The following is an 18,754-nucleotide window of genomic DNA, read 5'->3' on the forward strand; positions in this document are numbered from 1 at the left end:
CGTACAACTTATATCGCAATACCTGGAATAATATTTCGTACCATTTGTGTATCAATACCTTGGCCCCTGTTTCGAACCACTTATGGCACAATACTTGAGCCCCTGTTTCTCACCACTTGTGTATCAATACCAGGGCTCCTGTTTCGTACCACTTGTGTATCAATAACTGCCTTCCTGTTTTGTACCATTTGTATCGCAATATCCAGGCTCATGTTTCATACCACTCGTGTCGCAATACCTAACCTAATGTTTCATACCAGTCGTATCGCAATACCTGGGGTCATGTTTCGAGCCACTTATGGCACAATACCTGGGCCTCTCTTTCGTACTACTTGTGTGTCAATATCAGTGATCCTGTTTTGTAACACTTGTGTTGCAATACCAGAGCAAATGTTTCGTACCACTCGTGTTGGAATACCTGGGCTCTTATTTCGTATCACTTATTGCGCAATACCTGGGCCCCTGTTTCGTACAACTTGTGTAGCAATACCTGGGCCCCTGTTTCGTACCACTTATCGCGCAATACTTGGGCACCTGTTTCGTACCACTTGTGGCACAATACCTGGGCTGCTGTTTCGTACCTCTTATCGTACCATACCTGGACTGCTGTTTCGTACCACTTATGGTACATTACCTGCGCGCCTGTTTCGTACCATTTGTGACGCAATACCAGGGCCCCTGTTCTAACCCCTTATGGCACAATACTTTGCCTCTGTTTCGTACCACTCGTGTCGGAATACCTGGGCCCCTGTTTCGTACAACTTGTGTGTCAATATCAAGGCTCCTGTATCGTACCATTTGTATCTTAATACCAGGACCCCTGTTTCGTGCCACTTATGGCGCAATATCAGAGCCCCTGTTTTGTACCGCTTGTATCGCAATACCGGGGACCCCGTTTCGTACCACTAGTGTAGCAATACCTTGTCCCTTCTTCGTATCACTTTTGTAGTAATACTTGGGATCCTGTTTCTTACAACTTCTGTAGCAATTCCTTGGCTCCTGTTTCATACCACTTGTGTCGCAACACCAGGGCTCCTGTTTCGTACCACTTATATCGAAATACATGGACTCCTTTTTCGTACTACTTATCGCGCTAAACTAGGGGCCCTGTTTCATACCACTTATGTCGCAACACCAAGGCTCCTGTTTCGTACCACTTGTGTCGCAATACCTGGGCTCCTGTTTCGTACTACTTGTTGGGCAATACCTTGGCTAATTTTTCTTACAACTTTTCTAGCAACACCTGGGCTCCTGTTTCGTTCCACTTGTATTGCATCACCCGGGCTCCTGCTTTGCACCTTTTGCGCACAATACCTTTGCTCCTGTTTAGTACCACTTGTGTAGCAATACCTGGGCACGTCTTTTGTACAACTTGTTGCGCAATACTTGGAAACCTGTTTTGTACCACGTGTGACTCAATATCGTAGCTCTTGTTTCGTACCACTTGTGACACAATACCCGAGCTCCTGTTTCGTACCACTTGTGTTGCTATACCAGGGCCCCTGTTTCGTACCACTTGTATCGCAATACATGGGATCCTGTTTCGTACCACTTGTGTAGCACTACCTGTGCCCCTGTTTCGTAGCACTTGTGTAGCAATTCCTGGGCCCCTCTTTCGTACCACTTGTGTCGCAATAGATGGGCTCCTGTTTCTTACAACTTGTGTAGCAATACCTGGGCCCCTGTTTCGTACCACTTGTGTCGCAATACCAGGGCCACCCATTTGTACCACTTGTGCCAGAATACCTTTTGCCACAGTACCTTGGCCCCTCTTTCGTACCACTGGTCTCGCAATACCAGTTGTCCTGTTTCGTACCACTTGTGGCGCAATACCTGGGCCCAGTTTCGTGCCACTTGTTTCGCAATAGCTGATTCCTCTTTCTTACCACTTCTGTAGCAATATTTGGCCTCCTGTTTTGTACCACTTGTGACGCAATACCTGGGCTCCTGTTTTAGATCCCTTTATGGCACAACAACTGGGCACTGTTTCGTACCACTTGTCGAGCAATACCTGGGCCCCTCTTTCGTACCATTTGTGGCGCAGTACCAGGGCCCCTGTTTCGTACCACTTGTGTCGCAATACCTGGGCTCCTGTTTCGTACCACTTGTGGTGCAATACCTGGGCTCCTTTTTCGCACCACTTGTTGGGCAATACCTTGGCTAATGTTTCTTACAACTTCTCTAGCAACACCTGGGCTCCTGTTTCGTTCCACTTGTATTGCATCACCCGGGCTCCTGCTTTGCACCTTTTGCGCACAATACCTTTGCTCCTGTTTAGTACCACTTGTGTAGCAATACCTGGGCACGTCTTTTGTTTGATTTAAACATATTTTATTCAGATTGAAATGGATTGGGAACAAGTTATCCAACTTAGGACTCCCTCTCCATGGTATTTACAAAGCTTGTACAGTAAATCATATACAAGGAAAACAGAAAAGAAGATGAGTGTAAAGATAACAAGAAATGTACAAAAGAGAGAGACTAGTATATGTACATTAAATTGTTACCCAAATCTCTTTGTATGACTTATAAACATTTGCACTGCTTTAAAGATGTGTTGATTTTCGATAATGGACAAACATTCATTTCCGTTTAACATCAAATTTAAATCTAATTTAGCATTTTTGTTCACGGCGTTCTGTAAAATGTCCCGAATTATTATTAACATAGTTTTTCTTTGGTGGACGTACGATGGACACTTTAATAAATAATGATATGCGTTTTCACATGGATCACCACATTGACATGTTGGATCACATTTTAACTCTATTCTGTATAAATCATAATTTAACTGGCTTTTCATGTATCTTAATCGAGTATGATAAATATTCAACTTTCTAACACCATAGGAAAAATATGGAGGTGCAATGACTTGCTCTTTTTGTATGTATGCATGAATTGGGATCTAGATGTACAATTTCTACCTTATAGTTGATGGAATAAAAGAACACGCTGAGTGTTTTAATCTAGTATATGGAATCTCAGTATTGTCTGAATTTCTTAAATCATATGATATATTTGAACCTACAGTGGTTGGTACAATGTCTTTAAGGTAAGTTGGGGCAATATTACTTGGTATTTTGTAGAACAAACATAGCTTGCGTTTCCTTCTTCGTTTTATTAACGTTTCCCATCCTGTTTCATAATACAGATGTGTGTGCGAAGTATACTTTGGGAGCCCAGTAACTACTCTGGCAGCTTCTAGTTGGAGATTTTCTAACTGAGTTGATAATTCTATATTACACCCATCCCACACTTCACACGCATATTCGAAATGGGGTCTTATGAAGATTGTATATACTTTATTTAATGTATTTCTGTTCAATATGAATTTTAATTTTCTCATTGAATTTATCATTTTTGATGTTGACTTAATTATGTTATCTACGTGGCAGGACCATTTTCCGTTTGATGCAAACGTTATACCCAAATGTTTATGATTTTGAACATTCTTAACTTTACATTCATCAAAGTACAAGGTAATAAGGTCTGATTCATCTTTTAAGGAAAATATAACCGCTTCTGTTTTATCTGGGTTGTATTTAATTAACCAGCGTTTTGCCCAGTTACACAGCTTGCTCAGATTTAAATTTAGAGTTGATTCAACAAGTTGATTGTCTGATGAAGAAAAGCCGAGTGCTGTGTCGTCAGCAAAGAGTCTTGTTATATAATCTAATTCATCAGCAATGTCGTTAACAAACACAATGAATAAAAAGGGACCTAACACCGACCCCTGTGGAACGCCAGCCTTCAAAATCCTTGGCTGGGATAGAGCCCCGCTTACAAACGCTGATTTAGTACGATTGCTTATGTAACTGGACAGCCATTCAAGTAAATTCCCTTTTATACCATACATTTCTAATTTGTACATAAGCCCTCTATGCCAGACACGATCAAATGCTTTTGACACATCACAAAAAACCATGCAATATTTTTCTCTATTATCTAAAGATATACAAATTGGATTATACAATTCAATTAATTGATGGACAGTGGAATGGCCTTTTTGAAAGCCCGACTGGTATTTATATAAAAATTTATTGTCATGAAAGTAGTTATAAAGATGCTTAAATACAACTCTTTCAAATACTTTACCAATACAACTAATGAGTGATATTGGTCTGTAATTTGTCACAACTGAATGATCTCCTTTCTTATACAATGGCATGACATGCGCTCTTTTCCATTCTGTTGGATATGCTTTTAAAGCCAATGAATGATTGAATAACATACATAAAACAATACTAATGCTGTTTACTGTTTTCTTTAATAGGTTGTTACTTATTCTGTCTGGACCAGATGCCTTGTTAATTTGAAGACATTTTATAACGTCAGATATTTCATTTTCTGAGACAGTTAATTTGTCAAAAATACTCTTAGTGCGTTGATTGAAATATGGTAATTCTTCCCGTTCTTCTGTTAGGGTAGATATGGATTGGAAATATTCATTTAATCTCTCTGATTTTTCTAAATCTGAAAATATAGTGGGACAGTCATCGGTATCTTGTTTCCTTAACGGGGGGATGCTCGTAGATGTTCCAGAGTTTTTGACGACATATCTTAGTAATTTCCAATATGATTGTTTATTTACTATATATAGTTCCGAAAGAAATTCATCGATGTTAGAATAGAACTTTTCTTTCGCATAACTTTTCATGTTGTTGACTTTATTGCGTTGTTTTTTGTATGCTATAATATCTGTCTCCTTATTACTCCTTTTTGATTTCTTTCGTAACCTATTACGTATCCTACACTCCTTTCTTAAATGTGAATCAAACCATGGTTTGTCATTTGGTCGAATAGTGACAATTTTAGATGGAATACATTGTGTTACAAAATCATTCAATCTTTCATACAACACTTCACACATATCATCAACATTTGTACATTCATTAAATAATACAGACCAATTGGTAGTGTTTATGAGATCATTCAATTTAACAAAGTCTCCTTTGTTATAACATAAAACCTTGCGTTTATAAGCTATCTTGGTGCATATTTGTGTGTCCATTTCCATATAAGTACCTCTGTGATCAGATATTGTACTATCGAAGTCGATCACACCATCAACATCTTCACTAACAATGATTGGATCTAAAAGTGTGCTAGATTTAGAAGTGACTCTGGTGGGCTCATCAATTACATTCCTTAAATTTTTTCTTTGTAAAATTTCGTTTATGTAATTTTTCCTGTTAGATAATAAATAATTATTTTCACTTAAATCACCGACAATCACCATTTTACTAGATATATCCAATGCAACTTCGATAGAAGTATCTAACCGACTCCAAAACTGTATAGAATTGTGTTCTGGTCTGTAAACAGCACAGAGTAATAAAGGCCCTTGAGGAAGAAATATTTTTATCCATATACTTTCATCAGTAATATTTTCTAGTTCGTGCATTCTCTTGTATGTTAAACACTTAGTGATATATATCATAACCCCTCCCCCAAAAGCATTTCTATCTTTCCGTAATGGATTATGAAATGATTGCCACTGTAAAGTTTCATTACCTACAGATTCATCCAGATGTGTTTCAGTGAAACAAACTACATCATATTCAGACAAATATTCTGCAAGATACCTTTGCTTATTACGGACACTCCTGGTGTTTAAATGGAAGATCGGCAATGAGTGGTCAAGATTAGTTACATCACCGGTCAGTGAGCCAGGATTAAGTTCAACGTCCCCTGCAAGCTGTATTAACAATAGGAGTACGAGAATTACATTTACATTGCGGAGATAAGCCTGCAGAACACAAAGGCACAATCGAGTGTTACAAGCTTTAACTTCTAGTGATAAAATATAATGCATTATGTCCAGCTCGTTCAAAAGAAACTTTGTGATGGAAGATTTGCAGATAAACAATTGACACAACCTGTTAGAAGACTTTACAACACAGTTGAACACCCCGATCGCAACGCGATACTGAGATATATCGTTACCCATATGTCAGTTTTAGTCTGGGAACAATCGTACTTTTCTTCTGGCACAGCAAAAAAAGTGTAGGTTTCCGTCTTCCGGAAACCTTCCGGATACCTTCCCATTTTGGATCCGGCCCGGATACCTTCCGGAAACCTTCCGGAAACCTTCCAAAAAAAATGTCAAAATTTGGGGGGTGCATTTTGTTCACTTAAGTGTGAAACACATAAAAAAATTAACTTGAAAATACCAAGCAATTTGAAGGTTGTTGAAGGCATCTGGAAGGTTTCCGGAAGGTTTCCGGAAGGTTTCCGGAAGGTATCCGGATGCAAATTTTCTTCATGACTTGCTTCTGGTAAATAATGTTAGCCTGTGTATTACAGGTACCTGTTGTAATATTCTGTGTTATTTTAATGGTAAATATCCTCCTAAAACATTTTTGGAGAAGAAAATTGTTCAATTTCATATTTTGTCCTTTTCGGATGTTAATGGTATTTAATGAACAAACATCAGTTCTTGTATAATGATATCCTTAAATTTCATGTCCAGACTTCCAGTTTGTACTGAGAAAAAGAAAAAGTTACAGGTACCTGTTGTAATATTCTGTGTTATTTTAATGGTAAATATCCTCCTCAAACTGAGATATGTGGGCATGCATTGTTCACAAGTTGTTTTGCGACATGGGTCCAATGTGTGAAGCTTATTGCTGGTGTCCGCCACCATGATATTGTTGCAATATTGCTAAAAGTGGCAAAACAGCATTCTCACTCAGAAAAAAATGGAAAGTCATTGGCTATGTGCTTTGGCATTTGGCCCTGGTGAGATTAACAGATTAGTTTGGAACGGTATCAGTACTTGTTACATCGGGACAGAGTAGTTTCATGGGAATATAAAACAGAATAATTGTCCCAAATTGGTGCATAAGACTAATGGCATCCATAGAAAACACCTAAATAAAGTACAGAAAAAATATCAATGTCATTTGTCTACTAAGGTGGAACTACAACTTTTGTTAAGTATTTATAGTAGGAAAACATTCAGGGCATTAGTACATTTCATATTTGTTCAGCACCTATGTTATGGCTGATCAGTATTATATATCTTTATGCTAATGAAGCAAAACAAATCATGTTTTTGGAAAAAAATCTTATTTATTGATTATATGGCATTTCATTGGTACATATCACAAAATGAAATTTGATCAAGCAAGAAGAGTAACTAGCATAAAGTAACCAGTGGTGTTTGCAAGGCCTTACAGAGCAGACGCTTCAATGCCATTTTCTAAATAAACAAATTAGTCAAATCTCAGAAGAATTTTATTGAAGAAGAATATCTAAAGTCAATTATGTTTCTGCAGTAAACCACAAAAGTCATTCAGATTTGTATGGTCAGCATTGGTGTACACAACCTGGACATAGTCACAGTGCTTTGGCATAAATTCATTCAGACTTCATTAGTGTCATAATAAAACCACCTACAGTAACACTGATGTGGCATTATTCATTCAGAATCATCACTTTCTGAGGTGAATCTGTTGGTTGTTATCAGGAGTACTGTTCATCTTCCGGCGAGTCCCTTGTCTGAATTGTGTGAGCAAGATCTTCTTAAATGTAGCTGGTGTCAGATTGTGAAATCCAGGTACCTGAAACATTTCATGACATCTTTAGAAACTTGTTAGTCAAAAGTTATGAAACACACACATATTTACAAATGTTTAAAGTTGTTTTCTCAAACAGTGAGGTATTGACAATTTATCTTGCAACTGATATTTAACCAATCTTTGAACATGTAAATAAGCCATTGCAAACAGAAAAGTGTTCAGAAAATACAAAAATGTATCCGGTCTTCTAAAACAATACCACAAGGTTCACCTGAATTTTGGTTGAATGTTTGCATTACATCAAAATGTAAGGAAGGGTAAACAAGACTATGCAAAACTAAGTTACATAGGTTCTTATACATAAATACATAAATGCAACTATTCATAATTATCAAAACACATGTCATGTAAGTGATCTCAAAATACAACATAATGAGCGAGTGAGTTGGTATAGTTTCATGCAGCTTGTTAGCAATATTCCAGCTATGGGCTTCACACATTGTACCCATGTGGTGAATTGAACCCGGGTTTCAGAGACTGTTTCACCCACTAGGCTACCCTTGCACACCAAATACAAAAGAAAGTATATTAGGAATTCAGACAATAGATATTCTCACCAAATTCATTAATTCATTAATGGAAACTATATTGAAATTCAAATTTTGACAAATTAGGATGAGACTGTAGAAGCATTTATCTAAGTTATTATGGATATTAAATATCTACCGTTAATTGGTAGTCCATCATAGACAGTGATAAGAAATTCAACTGAAAAGTACAACCTGAACCATCAACTAAAAACTATGTATATTACATTAAAGGGGCCGGTCATGTATTACCTGTATGTTCTCATTCATTTTTGACACAACCCTCCCTGAAAGAAAATGCAAAGCACTTTATATTTTATTGTCCATTTTGTCAAAAGTCTCCCCTAGAGACTCTCACATTTTGGGGTGACCCTCCCTGTTTGTTCTGATCTGAATTCAAATATTCATGACTCATTATCATATTTTATCATTCATCCTATCTTTTTTGAAAATTAACTAAATGAAGATTAACAATAACATGCAAATCTGCCAAAATATTGGCCTGGCAAAGTTTAAATTAATCATAATTACTGTTATAAAGTTTTGGATCCATCGTCTGTTTCTAAATACAGTGAAACCCAACTTTGACTTGTGTGGCATTGTTGAATCATCTACCCAATGTTCTTTATGCATTGATATGCATCTGCACAGAGTGGCCAAAGTCTGTGTCTGACACATAGTGTGCTACAAGGGAGACATCAGTTTGTGTCTAGCCAAACTGTCTGATAATCTCAAGGGCTGCCTTGGTAGCATCAAGGGATGTAGCTAATCCTAAATAAACATAAAACAAGTGACATCATCTCTTCTACAGAACATATGATCAAAGCCTGCCCCACCTTTGATGTTTATTACCTTGCTACTCTAAAAACAGCTAATTAGCAAAATGAACTCAATGTCAACTCATTGTGGACTAGGGATTAACAGGGCAATTAGTGTCGGGTGGGTATTAGTACTTGCAATTGTCTGTTAATTACTTAATTGAGTAGTGACGGCTTAGTCAGTTGTGCCTTTACAACTGCTATTCAACTTATCGAGTCAGTTTACTATGTAACATGCTTCTTGGGACCAAGGAAATGTATCTTGCTGGATAACAGTTTTTTTCTAATTTATCAGAGATCAGAAATAATAATAATGACGTTTTTGATGTGCATTTCTTTGTTGTGTTCACTAGGATGATGGTGATGGTGTTTGAATTATTAGACACTATTTATTCCAAAAGAGGAATAGGGTTGGTGAAGAGGCAAAGCTTATTTGAACAACATATATATTGATATACAGAAACTGTACAACAAACAGATTAACTGTATCTACAGTTGAAACTATCATGATGCAAATTTTCACTGAATCAAAGTCATATCTTTTCAAGACTCAGATCAGGTTGTAGTGATTGAAGGTCACATTAAACTTGCTAATTTCAAATCATTCATCCACACTTATGATTTGGTTTGTTGTTTTATGCCGCACTCAAGCAATATTCCGGCTATATGTAAATAATCGAGTCTGGACCAGACAGTCCAGTGATTGACATCATGAGCATCGACCCACACAATTGGGATCAATGACATGCATCAACCAAGTCACCGAGCCTGATCGCCCCCTGATGGCGTTAGTCAACTCTTTAGACGAGCATTGTCGCCCGTTACGGAAAGTATTGGGTTACAAATATCCCTTGTAAAACCTTTCAACGTGTTCAAATGACACATCGATAGGCCATTGTGAAAATTGCACCATGTTAGGATTCTTACATACAGTTTCAGCTTGACATTGAGTACTTTAAACTTTAAAGTGAAAAATACATTCACAACAAGTGAGCTGTGTCTGCCAATCAGAGTCGGTGAGTAAATTGGAGTAGGGGACTAATTTCGAAGGTAAACTTGTTTCAACGTTTAACAACTACATGCATTTGTGTTTGTATGAGACGATGTGTGTTTAATTCCATATATTTTACTTCAAAGCATGTTATCACAATAAATTGAGTCGGGTATAGGATAAGTTGGAGTAGAGGCTAATTTCTATTGTAAACTTGTTTTAACATTTCACAATTATTGGTCTTTGCAAGTTATCAATCCTAGTTTAATTTCATTTATTTTACCAAGGTAAAAAAAAAAATAAGGTGTCATTTTCGTCAAGTAATAATCGCCGTTTTCGCTTTCGGCGAGTATTTCGCCAATCAGTGCTGTTTTGCTAAGGTGTCGTTTCAGCTATAACCCGCTTATTGCACATTATTAGTTTCAATTTATATTTATAATTATTTTAACCACTGTAATAAGTAAAAAATGAAATAAAAGTATATAGAAAATAAACAAGCACTTGTTATAAAATGTGCATCCGCAGGCAATATTTATAAGATAATCCTGCATGTAGCTCTGGCCATCACACTGAAGATGAACTTCACTTCTTTCTCAGATGTCCAAATAACAATGATTTAAGACAGAATATGTACTATTATGTTAAGGGATATGATCTAAATTCAATTCTATTAGGTAATCCTGAAAGGACGTCAAAAATAAACTTAGAAATTCTTAAATCAGTAGAAGACTACATTCAGCTATCCAATAGGTTTTGTGATTGTACATAGCATCTTAAATTTATAATACTATTCCTTGCCGTATATTGCAGTACACTATTACTACTGAAAATGCGACCTGACAGCGCCGACAACATAGTTTCTATAATAAGAACATGTATATAATTGTATTCCTTGACTGTACTTTTGTCATATCATATTGTATTCTAATTCTGGAGCGGTATTCAAATAAGTTTTTGCTTGTTTACCCATCCAGTTCACATATAAATGTTTAAAACAATATTTAGTAAACAAATAATTTAAACTCATGCAACAACATAGCGTGTGGAGACGATAGACCACTGAAAAGAGCATATATATGCACATCCAATGACCCCTGACATCACAAGGCATTGTTTTGCCAGTGTGTCAGGCAACAGAATACTACGAATTACATCACAGGGTACTGTGACCTGTTTGAAAAGTAAGGTACTGTATTCTAAAGGTAGGCCCAAAATTCTAGACAATCCAGTGATTGATATTGTGAACATCAATCCACACTGTTAGATGGTCACTGTCAGATGCCATGAACCAGGTCACTGAGCCTGATCACCTGATCTGTTAGGTTATCTCTTATGGGTGAGGCTAAAACGGCACCTCAGCAAAATGTCACTGATTTCTCCAACGAAAACAGCACCTTGATTTGGCAAAAAGGGCTACTAATTGTTGTCTGTTATCTGGAGAGACATGTTGATTCCTGGCCGAAATATATATAAATGAAATTTCTATAAAATTACTATTTATTTCCTACTTACTAAAATAAATATGACATATATAGTATACCTGTTGTCCAGTTTCTTGACATTTTCGCCAGACTCAGGTTCAGCTTGATATTGAGCTAATCTGAGTAAAGCCACTTAAAACTTCAAAGCATGTGATCTTTCAATGATAAGTTTAGGTGCACCTCCCAATCAGAATCATGAGTAAATTTGAGCAGAGGCTAATTTCTAATGTAAACTATTTTTAGGTGACTAACATTTAACAATTATTTGTGTTTGCAAGTTTAATTGCATTTATTTTACTTCAAAGAAATCAAAGCATATTATATTTTCACAATAAGTTTAGTTGCATCTCCAAATCAGAGTCGCCAAGTAGATGCTAGTTTTTAATGTAAACCTTTTTGAACATTTCTCAGTTATTTGTGTTTACAAGTGACCATGCAAGTTTAATTTCATGTATTCGGGCATATTCAGACCCAAGGTAAAAAAAATAACAAGGTGCTGTTTTCACCAGGCAATAGCAGGCGAGGTACAATTTCCCTTTATAGTATAACCCTCTCTTACAACTAGCATAGGTTGATGGGGACCAATTCCAACCCGGAATCCCCAAATGAGTGGGTATGGTTTTACGCTGTTTTTTAGCAATACCACAGCAAGGGACACCTGACATAGACTTCACACATTGTACCCATGACCGAATCGAACCTTGGTCTTCAGCACTTCAACCACTAGGCTACCCCACCGCCAAAATTCCCAACATGATAAAGTTGTCATCACGGTATTCTTCAACAAGTTCAAGTGAAAATATCCATACCTTTCAAATGTCTTATCTTCCACTTCACAATGTTCACTGTTGCAAAACTCCTGTCATTTAATTTGTTCTTGATTATTCACACCTGCAAAAGTAAGTTTAGTCGGTACGGTATGAACTAAAAAAATGAGTCACTATAGAGTATCTAGATAAAGGAATATAAGTAAGCAAACATATTTCTACATCATATACATTAGCAAGGATTAACATAAGTTAGGTAGATTGCTTATCCTACAAAAATTGAATCACACATTTACTAACATATATAAAACAGAATAAGTGGCTTACAGAAGATAAATAACTTTAATACGTGATCAATATTATAAACATATTCCTTACCTGAATCAGAGACCATATAACAGTCTAACTGTCTATGTATTAGGGTCTCTGTCTGAATATGTCACATCTTCAGCTCCCTGCAATCGAGGTTGTGAAACATTTCTGCTGTAGGAATATTGGGATATCCCTTGTCACACTGCCTGGCATGGTAGGCAAACGCATATTCCATACACCATATAGGTATACTTCCTAATACACACTGTCGAAATCCCCGCGGCTCCCAATATGGCATGTATGAACTGTAATCGGCCAACCTCGTCTCTTTCCGTAACTGCTGCAGAACATTCGTGACCAACTCGTGTTATTCCGGGACAAGCAAGTCTACCCATAATTCCCTGTATGGCCGAGGGCGCCATTTTGGAACACAAATGTAAACAAACACTCAAACCTCGTGTAATCGATGTACACCGTGATGCTTGATTGCGATATGCTTACCTCGTGTATCGATACATTGTTCTCAATCACCTCTAACTCGGAAATCCCGGTCGAAATCCACCTGAGCCATCCACAACGAGGACGTCAAGTATTTCGAAAACTCGATTGACAGCCGAAGGAAGGAAGAGCAGCTTGCAGATGCCAGGTACGTAGCAGGGCTTCGAGACATAATGTTCCATGATTTCTATACAGAGATCTTATGGAATGGATTGATTTAGATATTTTCCTGATCTCCATGTTACTACTGTAAACGTCAAGGGCCTTTTAGTTTTGTTGTTTTCGGAAACCCTTTGTTATTATTATGATCAAGTGTTTGTTGTGACATATTGACAGCTTATCAATCTTTAACAAATTCACACTGAAACATTTAAAGGATAAAGACAAGTTAGTTGTTTTCTGTTTCAGCATGTTCAGGATTTGTGGGCAGGTTCACAGACATCCTCAGGGAGGATACCAAGTATTGAGTGAGTATTTTTGTTTGTGATAAATACAAACTACATGTATTCATCATGGTATATTTCAATGTAATGTGAAACATCACACTCACAATAGTCCAGCTCTGTGATGGCAGTCTGTAAATAATTGAACATGGACCAGGCAATCTAGTGATTGTTATTTTCAGCAAAGATCCATGCCCTCAGAGTATGATGACAACTTAGTCTGACCACTCAATTCATTAGTTGATTAGTGTTTGCAGCGGTAGAAACTAACACTTTCAGTCCACTAGTCCTAAAATGATAGCATATAGCAAAACCTTTAAAATGTCAAAATGACTAGTGCCAATTTCTAACCCTGGTGTTTGGATGTTGTGTTTGTGTGTGTATGTATGAGTGTATTTAGGTTGGTTTGTTGTTTAACGCCGCACTCAGCTATATGACGGCGGTCTGTAAATAATCGAGTCTGGACCAGACAACCCAGTGATTCATATCATGAGGATCGAGCCACGGAATTTAGATCAATGACATGCATCAACCAAGTCAGAGTCTGACCACCCGATCCCGTTAGTCACCTTTTACGACAAGCATAATGGCCTTTTACGGCAAGCATGGGTTGCTGAAGACCTAGTCTACCCAGGAATCTTCACGAGTCGAGTGTATTTAACTTAAATCATGAATCTTATACTTGTTTCTCTGTGCTTTTACAATGTAACCCAAATTTTCTCGGGAAAAATAAAGTATTCTCTTATTTATATCATTTCTGAACAAAGTGTCATATCAAGGTTAGATCTCTGTCAAAACAGTGCCATGGAAAAGCCAAACAAATAGCCTAGAAATAAAAGTAAATACTGCATTGCATTAATCTGCATTTCAAGAAAATGTGGCAATAATTCATGGAATGATATTCACCTCGGTGAGGATCTCTGCATTGTCGAACAAGTTATTTCCTATATAATGTATGTGTTGAATGACCCTGACTTTGTTGTCAAAATATTGTTTTAACATTTGTTAAATATGGGGATAAATGTCGTCTCTGAATGTTTGACATGAATTATTATGATTAGTGTAGTTCTAAGTCGGAATCACAACCGGGGTCTTTTCATTTGAATCAAATGTACAACATGCACAGTTTGGACATTTCTGTGATGTGAATGCTACTTATGTTTGTAGAATGTCCGGATGAATAAAAGAGACAGTCATCCGTGCAGCATCAATGCAAAGAAAGACCATAGAAGAGCAACAGTGAGTGGTAAATATTTTGAAATTATTCTGTTTGGTTCATATGGTTATTTTGCAAATATGTCTTTAGTTTGTTCCTTATCGCTGTAGGCGAGGATGTCCTATTATCTAAGGCACTACAATTTTCTGTGCAGAGTTGCATCTCTTGGGCTTAGCAGAAACCTATAGTCATGGTTCAAATCCTGGTTCTCCCCGATTATGTTGCTAGGTTTGTCAGCATTATACACATACTCGTGGGATTCATCAAAGACCTGCATCACTTAGGACTTTCTTCCCACATCAAACTAACATGCGGTGATATATCTGGAATACTGTTCAAAGCAGTGTTAAAGCCAAATCATTTATTTAACACTGCATCCAGCAATAGTTTGGCTATATGACAAGGATTGTGAATATATATTTTTCCATGTTGATGAGTTGAAACAATCACTAAATGACATCTCTTAAAAAGATTCCCAGCATTCCAAGCCTAATTAATAGATAAGGTTGTGATTGAGTAGGCTCATTGATCACATGTAATCATACCACAGTGATGTGGGATATTGTCCATAATAGTTATCATCGGTTTGTCTGGACCGAGTTCATAACATAAGTCACTGGTTTGTCTGGTTGAGATTTGAGATGTGATTATCTTAAATGTTTAGCATATAACAAGACTCACATATGACAACTTAAGTGATTTTGCTGCCTTCTATCTGTAAGTACATGTGGCAACAATTCTTTTTGATTGCTAAAATCTTTTTACATAATGCTGCAGAAACTGAAGTCCTGCTTGAGATCCCTGGATGAGTACTCCAGGTTGACAGTCTGGAAGGACCAGACAAGGGAGTCCTAAACAGAGGCTGCACCCCTTCAGATATCAGAGGTGATTTGCAGACAGCAATGATGATGGTCCTGTTATTTCAATGGAGGCCGACCGAGAAATTGTATGCCAAATGGTACTGGGACACACAAAGGCTGGTCTGGCTAATGTGAGAAGACCAACCAATGTCAAGCTGGAGTGGAATTCTTCCAGGACATTCAGGAAATTCTTGTAAACACTTGAAAGGAATGATAAATGGGACTTATTGTCTTTAAATGTGGACCCAAACACCAAATGGAAAGTTCACAATTCTAATAACACAATGCAGCAGAGATAGAGTCTAACTGGTATCCCCTCATCCTGGTTCCTGTTCATCCATGGCAATATAGAAAGAAAAGGAGGATTGAGGGAAAGTAAGTTATCTGAACTGGTGAACATAATCCGTAGGTACTGTCAAGCGAACAGTTATCACACTCTGTTATGAGTATTGAAGAATACGATGATACTGCATCAGGAACCATCATGTGAACACTGTTCAATGTGCGATATACTATAGGCATATGAATAAAAGAAATTGATAATTTGATTGTTGCTTATGTTTCATTTGCCAGCTGTGTAAATGGGGATGTTTCATGATTTTGCCTCAGTTTAATAGCCACACTTATCTTATGAAACCATGCATTGCTTGGGCATCTCAAGATAAATAACACATGTTTCCTTTGCTCTGAAAACGTCTGATGACACATTGATCTGTTATGTCAAAGGTTAAAGTCACAACCAGACAAAAAGTTTGTTTGTGGTCTAACTCTTCCTTTGGGCAGGGGTCGAAGTTGGAAAAAGGTCGTGTGTGATCTATATATACTACATTGTCCCTTAAATTGCCTTTTCTACAGAAGTCTTAGTAACTCTTATACATATACTGGTTACATTACTTCCATATTTTGGTCAATGATATGTTGAATTCTACCAAAGGACTGCATATTTGGTTTATGTGCTGGATAGCTCTTTGAAATGTTTTTGAAATATTTATCACTGATATTGAAGGTCAAATTCACACTCAAAAGTGATAACTCATGAGGGGTTGAAGTGTAAGATCAAGGCAACAGTGAAGGGGTCATTCATAAAGTATTTCTGCAATTATAACTAAAATGCCTATTTCTGGAGATATTTGTGAAGTATTAAGCACATCGTTGTTATATTATTTGAATACACATATATGTGCAGTGGTTACAACTCCAGTGTCAAATTAACTGTCAATCCCTTTTAATAAGATAATTCACAGTAACTGAGGAAGAGCTTACTGTAGTACCATAAAACTAGGGTGAGGCAAATGTCAATGAAGTTAGTATTTTGGATATAACAAGTACATGTACCGTTACAAATAGTCTTATTATCATCTCACTAGGACCAAAGGCCCAAGTGAGCACATTGTCAATGACTTTTTCTTTTTCTCAGTACAAACTGGAAGTCTGGACATGAAATTTAAGGATATCATTATACAAGAACTGATGTTTGTTCATTAAATACCATTAACATCCGAAAAGGACAAAATATGAAATTGAACAATTTTCTTCTCCAAAAATGTTTCAGGAGGATATTTACCATTAAAATAACACAGAATATTACAACAGGTACCTGTAATGCACAGGCTAACATTATTTACCAGAAGCAAGTCATGAAGAAAATTTGCATCCGGATACCTTCCGGAAACCTTCCGGAAACCTTCCAGATGCCTTCAACAACCTTCAAATTGCTTGGTATTTTCAAGTTAATTTTTTTATGTGTTTCACACTTAAGTGAACAAAATGCACCCCCAAATTTTGACATTTTTTTTGAAGGTTTCCGGAAGGTATCCGGGCCGGATCCAAAATGGGAAGGTATCCGGAAGGTTTCCGGAAGACGGAAACCTACACTTATTTTGCTGTGCATGGGTTAACGATCGGGGAATGTTAGGACGCTGTGACAATATGCTGAGTAAGGAATCTGCGTGTACATAGCATGGCAATACAAGAATGGATTGTATATATATTGGAGTTTTCATTTTCTGGGAATATAAGAGTGAGATTCAGGGATATGGATAAAACAGGAAGTGAATGGAAAGCTAAGGATAAGGTAAGACAATATACAAATAGTATGTACAACATGACTAACATTGTCAGCCCAGGCGAAGTAATGTATGTGTTGTGTTATCATAAATATACATATACAGTATATACTGTGTTTAATACTCACTAATACGTTCCTTGGAGTAATAAAGAAATCCTTACACATACATCCTTTGAAATGGCACATATAAATCCACATACACTTTCGTCCCTTTCGTCCTCACGCTGTATGTGGCGGATCTTCCCTTCTGGTTGGTCTCTGGTGTAGATTCTCCCATCAAACGTCCATGTGCCATCAAACCTTCCTTGTTTCTTTAATTCTCTGGCAGATTCGTACAGCAAGCTCCTGCGTTGAGTTAGGTCTTCATTGATGTACACCGAATTCATCTGTCCTCGAAGTTTTCTTCTGTTCATTATCACCTGGTTCCTGTCCCAGTAGCTCACAAATTTAACGATGATAGCCCTGTTTCGTCCTGGCATCTTCTTTCCCACCCGGTGGCACCTGTCTATGTCCTGGACCGACATCTTGGGATGTACAATCGTCAGGATGTCTTGAATTGTTTCCTCGGGTACCTCGTCCACAGTCTCCTTTAAACCTGTGATCCTCACTGAGTTTCGACGACTGTATTGTTCCAGCTCATCTGTTTTTTCTTCTAGTTCCTGTCTCAGATCCACTATCTCTTTCTGTAGGGGAGCTACAATATCTTTTACAAGACCACTTATCACTGCTGTCGCTACGGACGTAAACGATTCTCGGAACTTGTCCTGAAGTTCTGGCATCATAAGAGTGTTGACAAGTTTCGTCGTGATGACGTCGTTTGACGCTTCGTTAATGAAGTTGAATAGCGAGGACGGGTAGGAGACGTTGAGGGACTTATCTTGGGGTGGATCGTTTTCACTTGCCCCAGCTTGGGGTGTGTCCGCCATGTTGGTTTTGTCGGTTGTATTTGGTGTGCTGCTCATTCCCAACGTAAACATATCAGTCATGTTTAGTGTAGATTGAACCATCTGCTTCGGGGTCTTAGGTGGTATTGAGTCCGTTGGTGATCCTAATGGTTTCCGTTTTTCTCTCACACTTCTGTATTGTCTGTGTTTTTGTTGACTTGCGTTTCCTCTCTCTCAGCCCTCTCGAGTCGACATCATGGCTCAATTCTGTGATTGGGTCGAGCCATCTGCTCACAAGGTATCTCT

General features: G+C 37.5%; 1 protein-coding gene and 1 long non-coding RNA gene across 2 annotated transcripts; one reads left to right on the forward strand and one right to left on the reverse strand.

Annotated features, from left to right (window-relative positions):
* Nucleotides 1–12,947: 12,947 nt before the first annotated feature.
* LOC139441727 (uncharacterized) lies at nucleotides 12,948–14,666 on the forward strand. The gene is made up of 3 exons (XR_011651639.1): nucleotides 12,948–13,125; nucleotides 13,386–13,444; nucleotides 14,588–14,666. It is a non-coding gene; the product is annotated as an uncharacterized lncRNA (long non-coding RNA).
* A 3,023-nt stretch (nucleotides 14,667–17,689) lies between these two features.
* On the reverse strand, nucleotides 17,690–18,490 carry LOC139441714 (uncharacterized). Its single transcript, XM_071222509.1, has one exon. It carries the CDS (start codon nucleotides 18,488–18,490, stop codon nucleotides 17,690–17,692), a length of 801 nt encoding a protein of 266 aa, XP_071078610.1.
* Nucleotides 18,491–18,754: the final 264 nt, after the last annotated feature.

Source organism: Haliotis cracherodii, unplaced genomic scaffold (assembly GCF_022045235.1).
Source record: "Haliotis cracherodii isolate W230 unplaced genomic scaffold, xgHalCrac1.p SCAF_43, whole genome shotgun sequence".
NCBI classification, from domain to species: domain Eukaryota; kingdom Metazoa; phylum Mollusca; class Gastropoda; order Lepetellida; family Haliotidae; genus Haliotis; species Haliotis cracherodii.

What these genes read in the sequence shown, in the direction of transcription:
- LOC139441714 (XM_071222509.1), bottom strand. Translation starts at nt 18,490, where the DNA reads ATGGCGGACACACCCCAAGCTGGGGCAAGTGAAAACGATCCACCCCAA.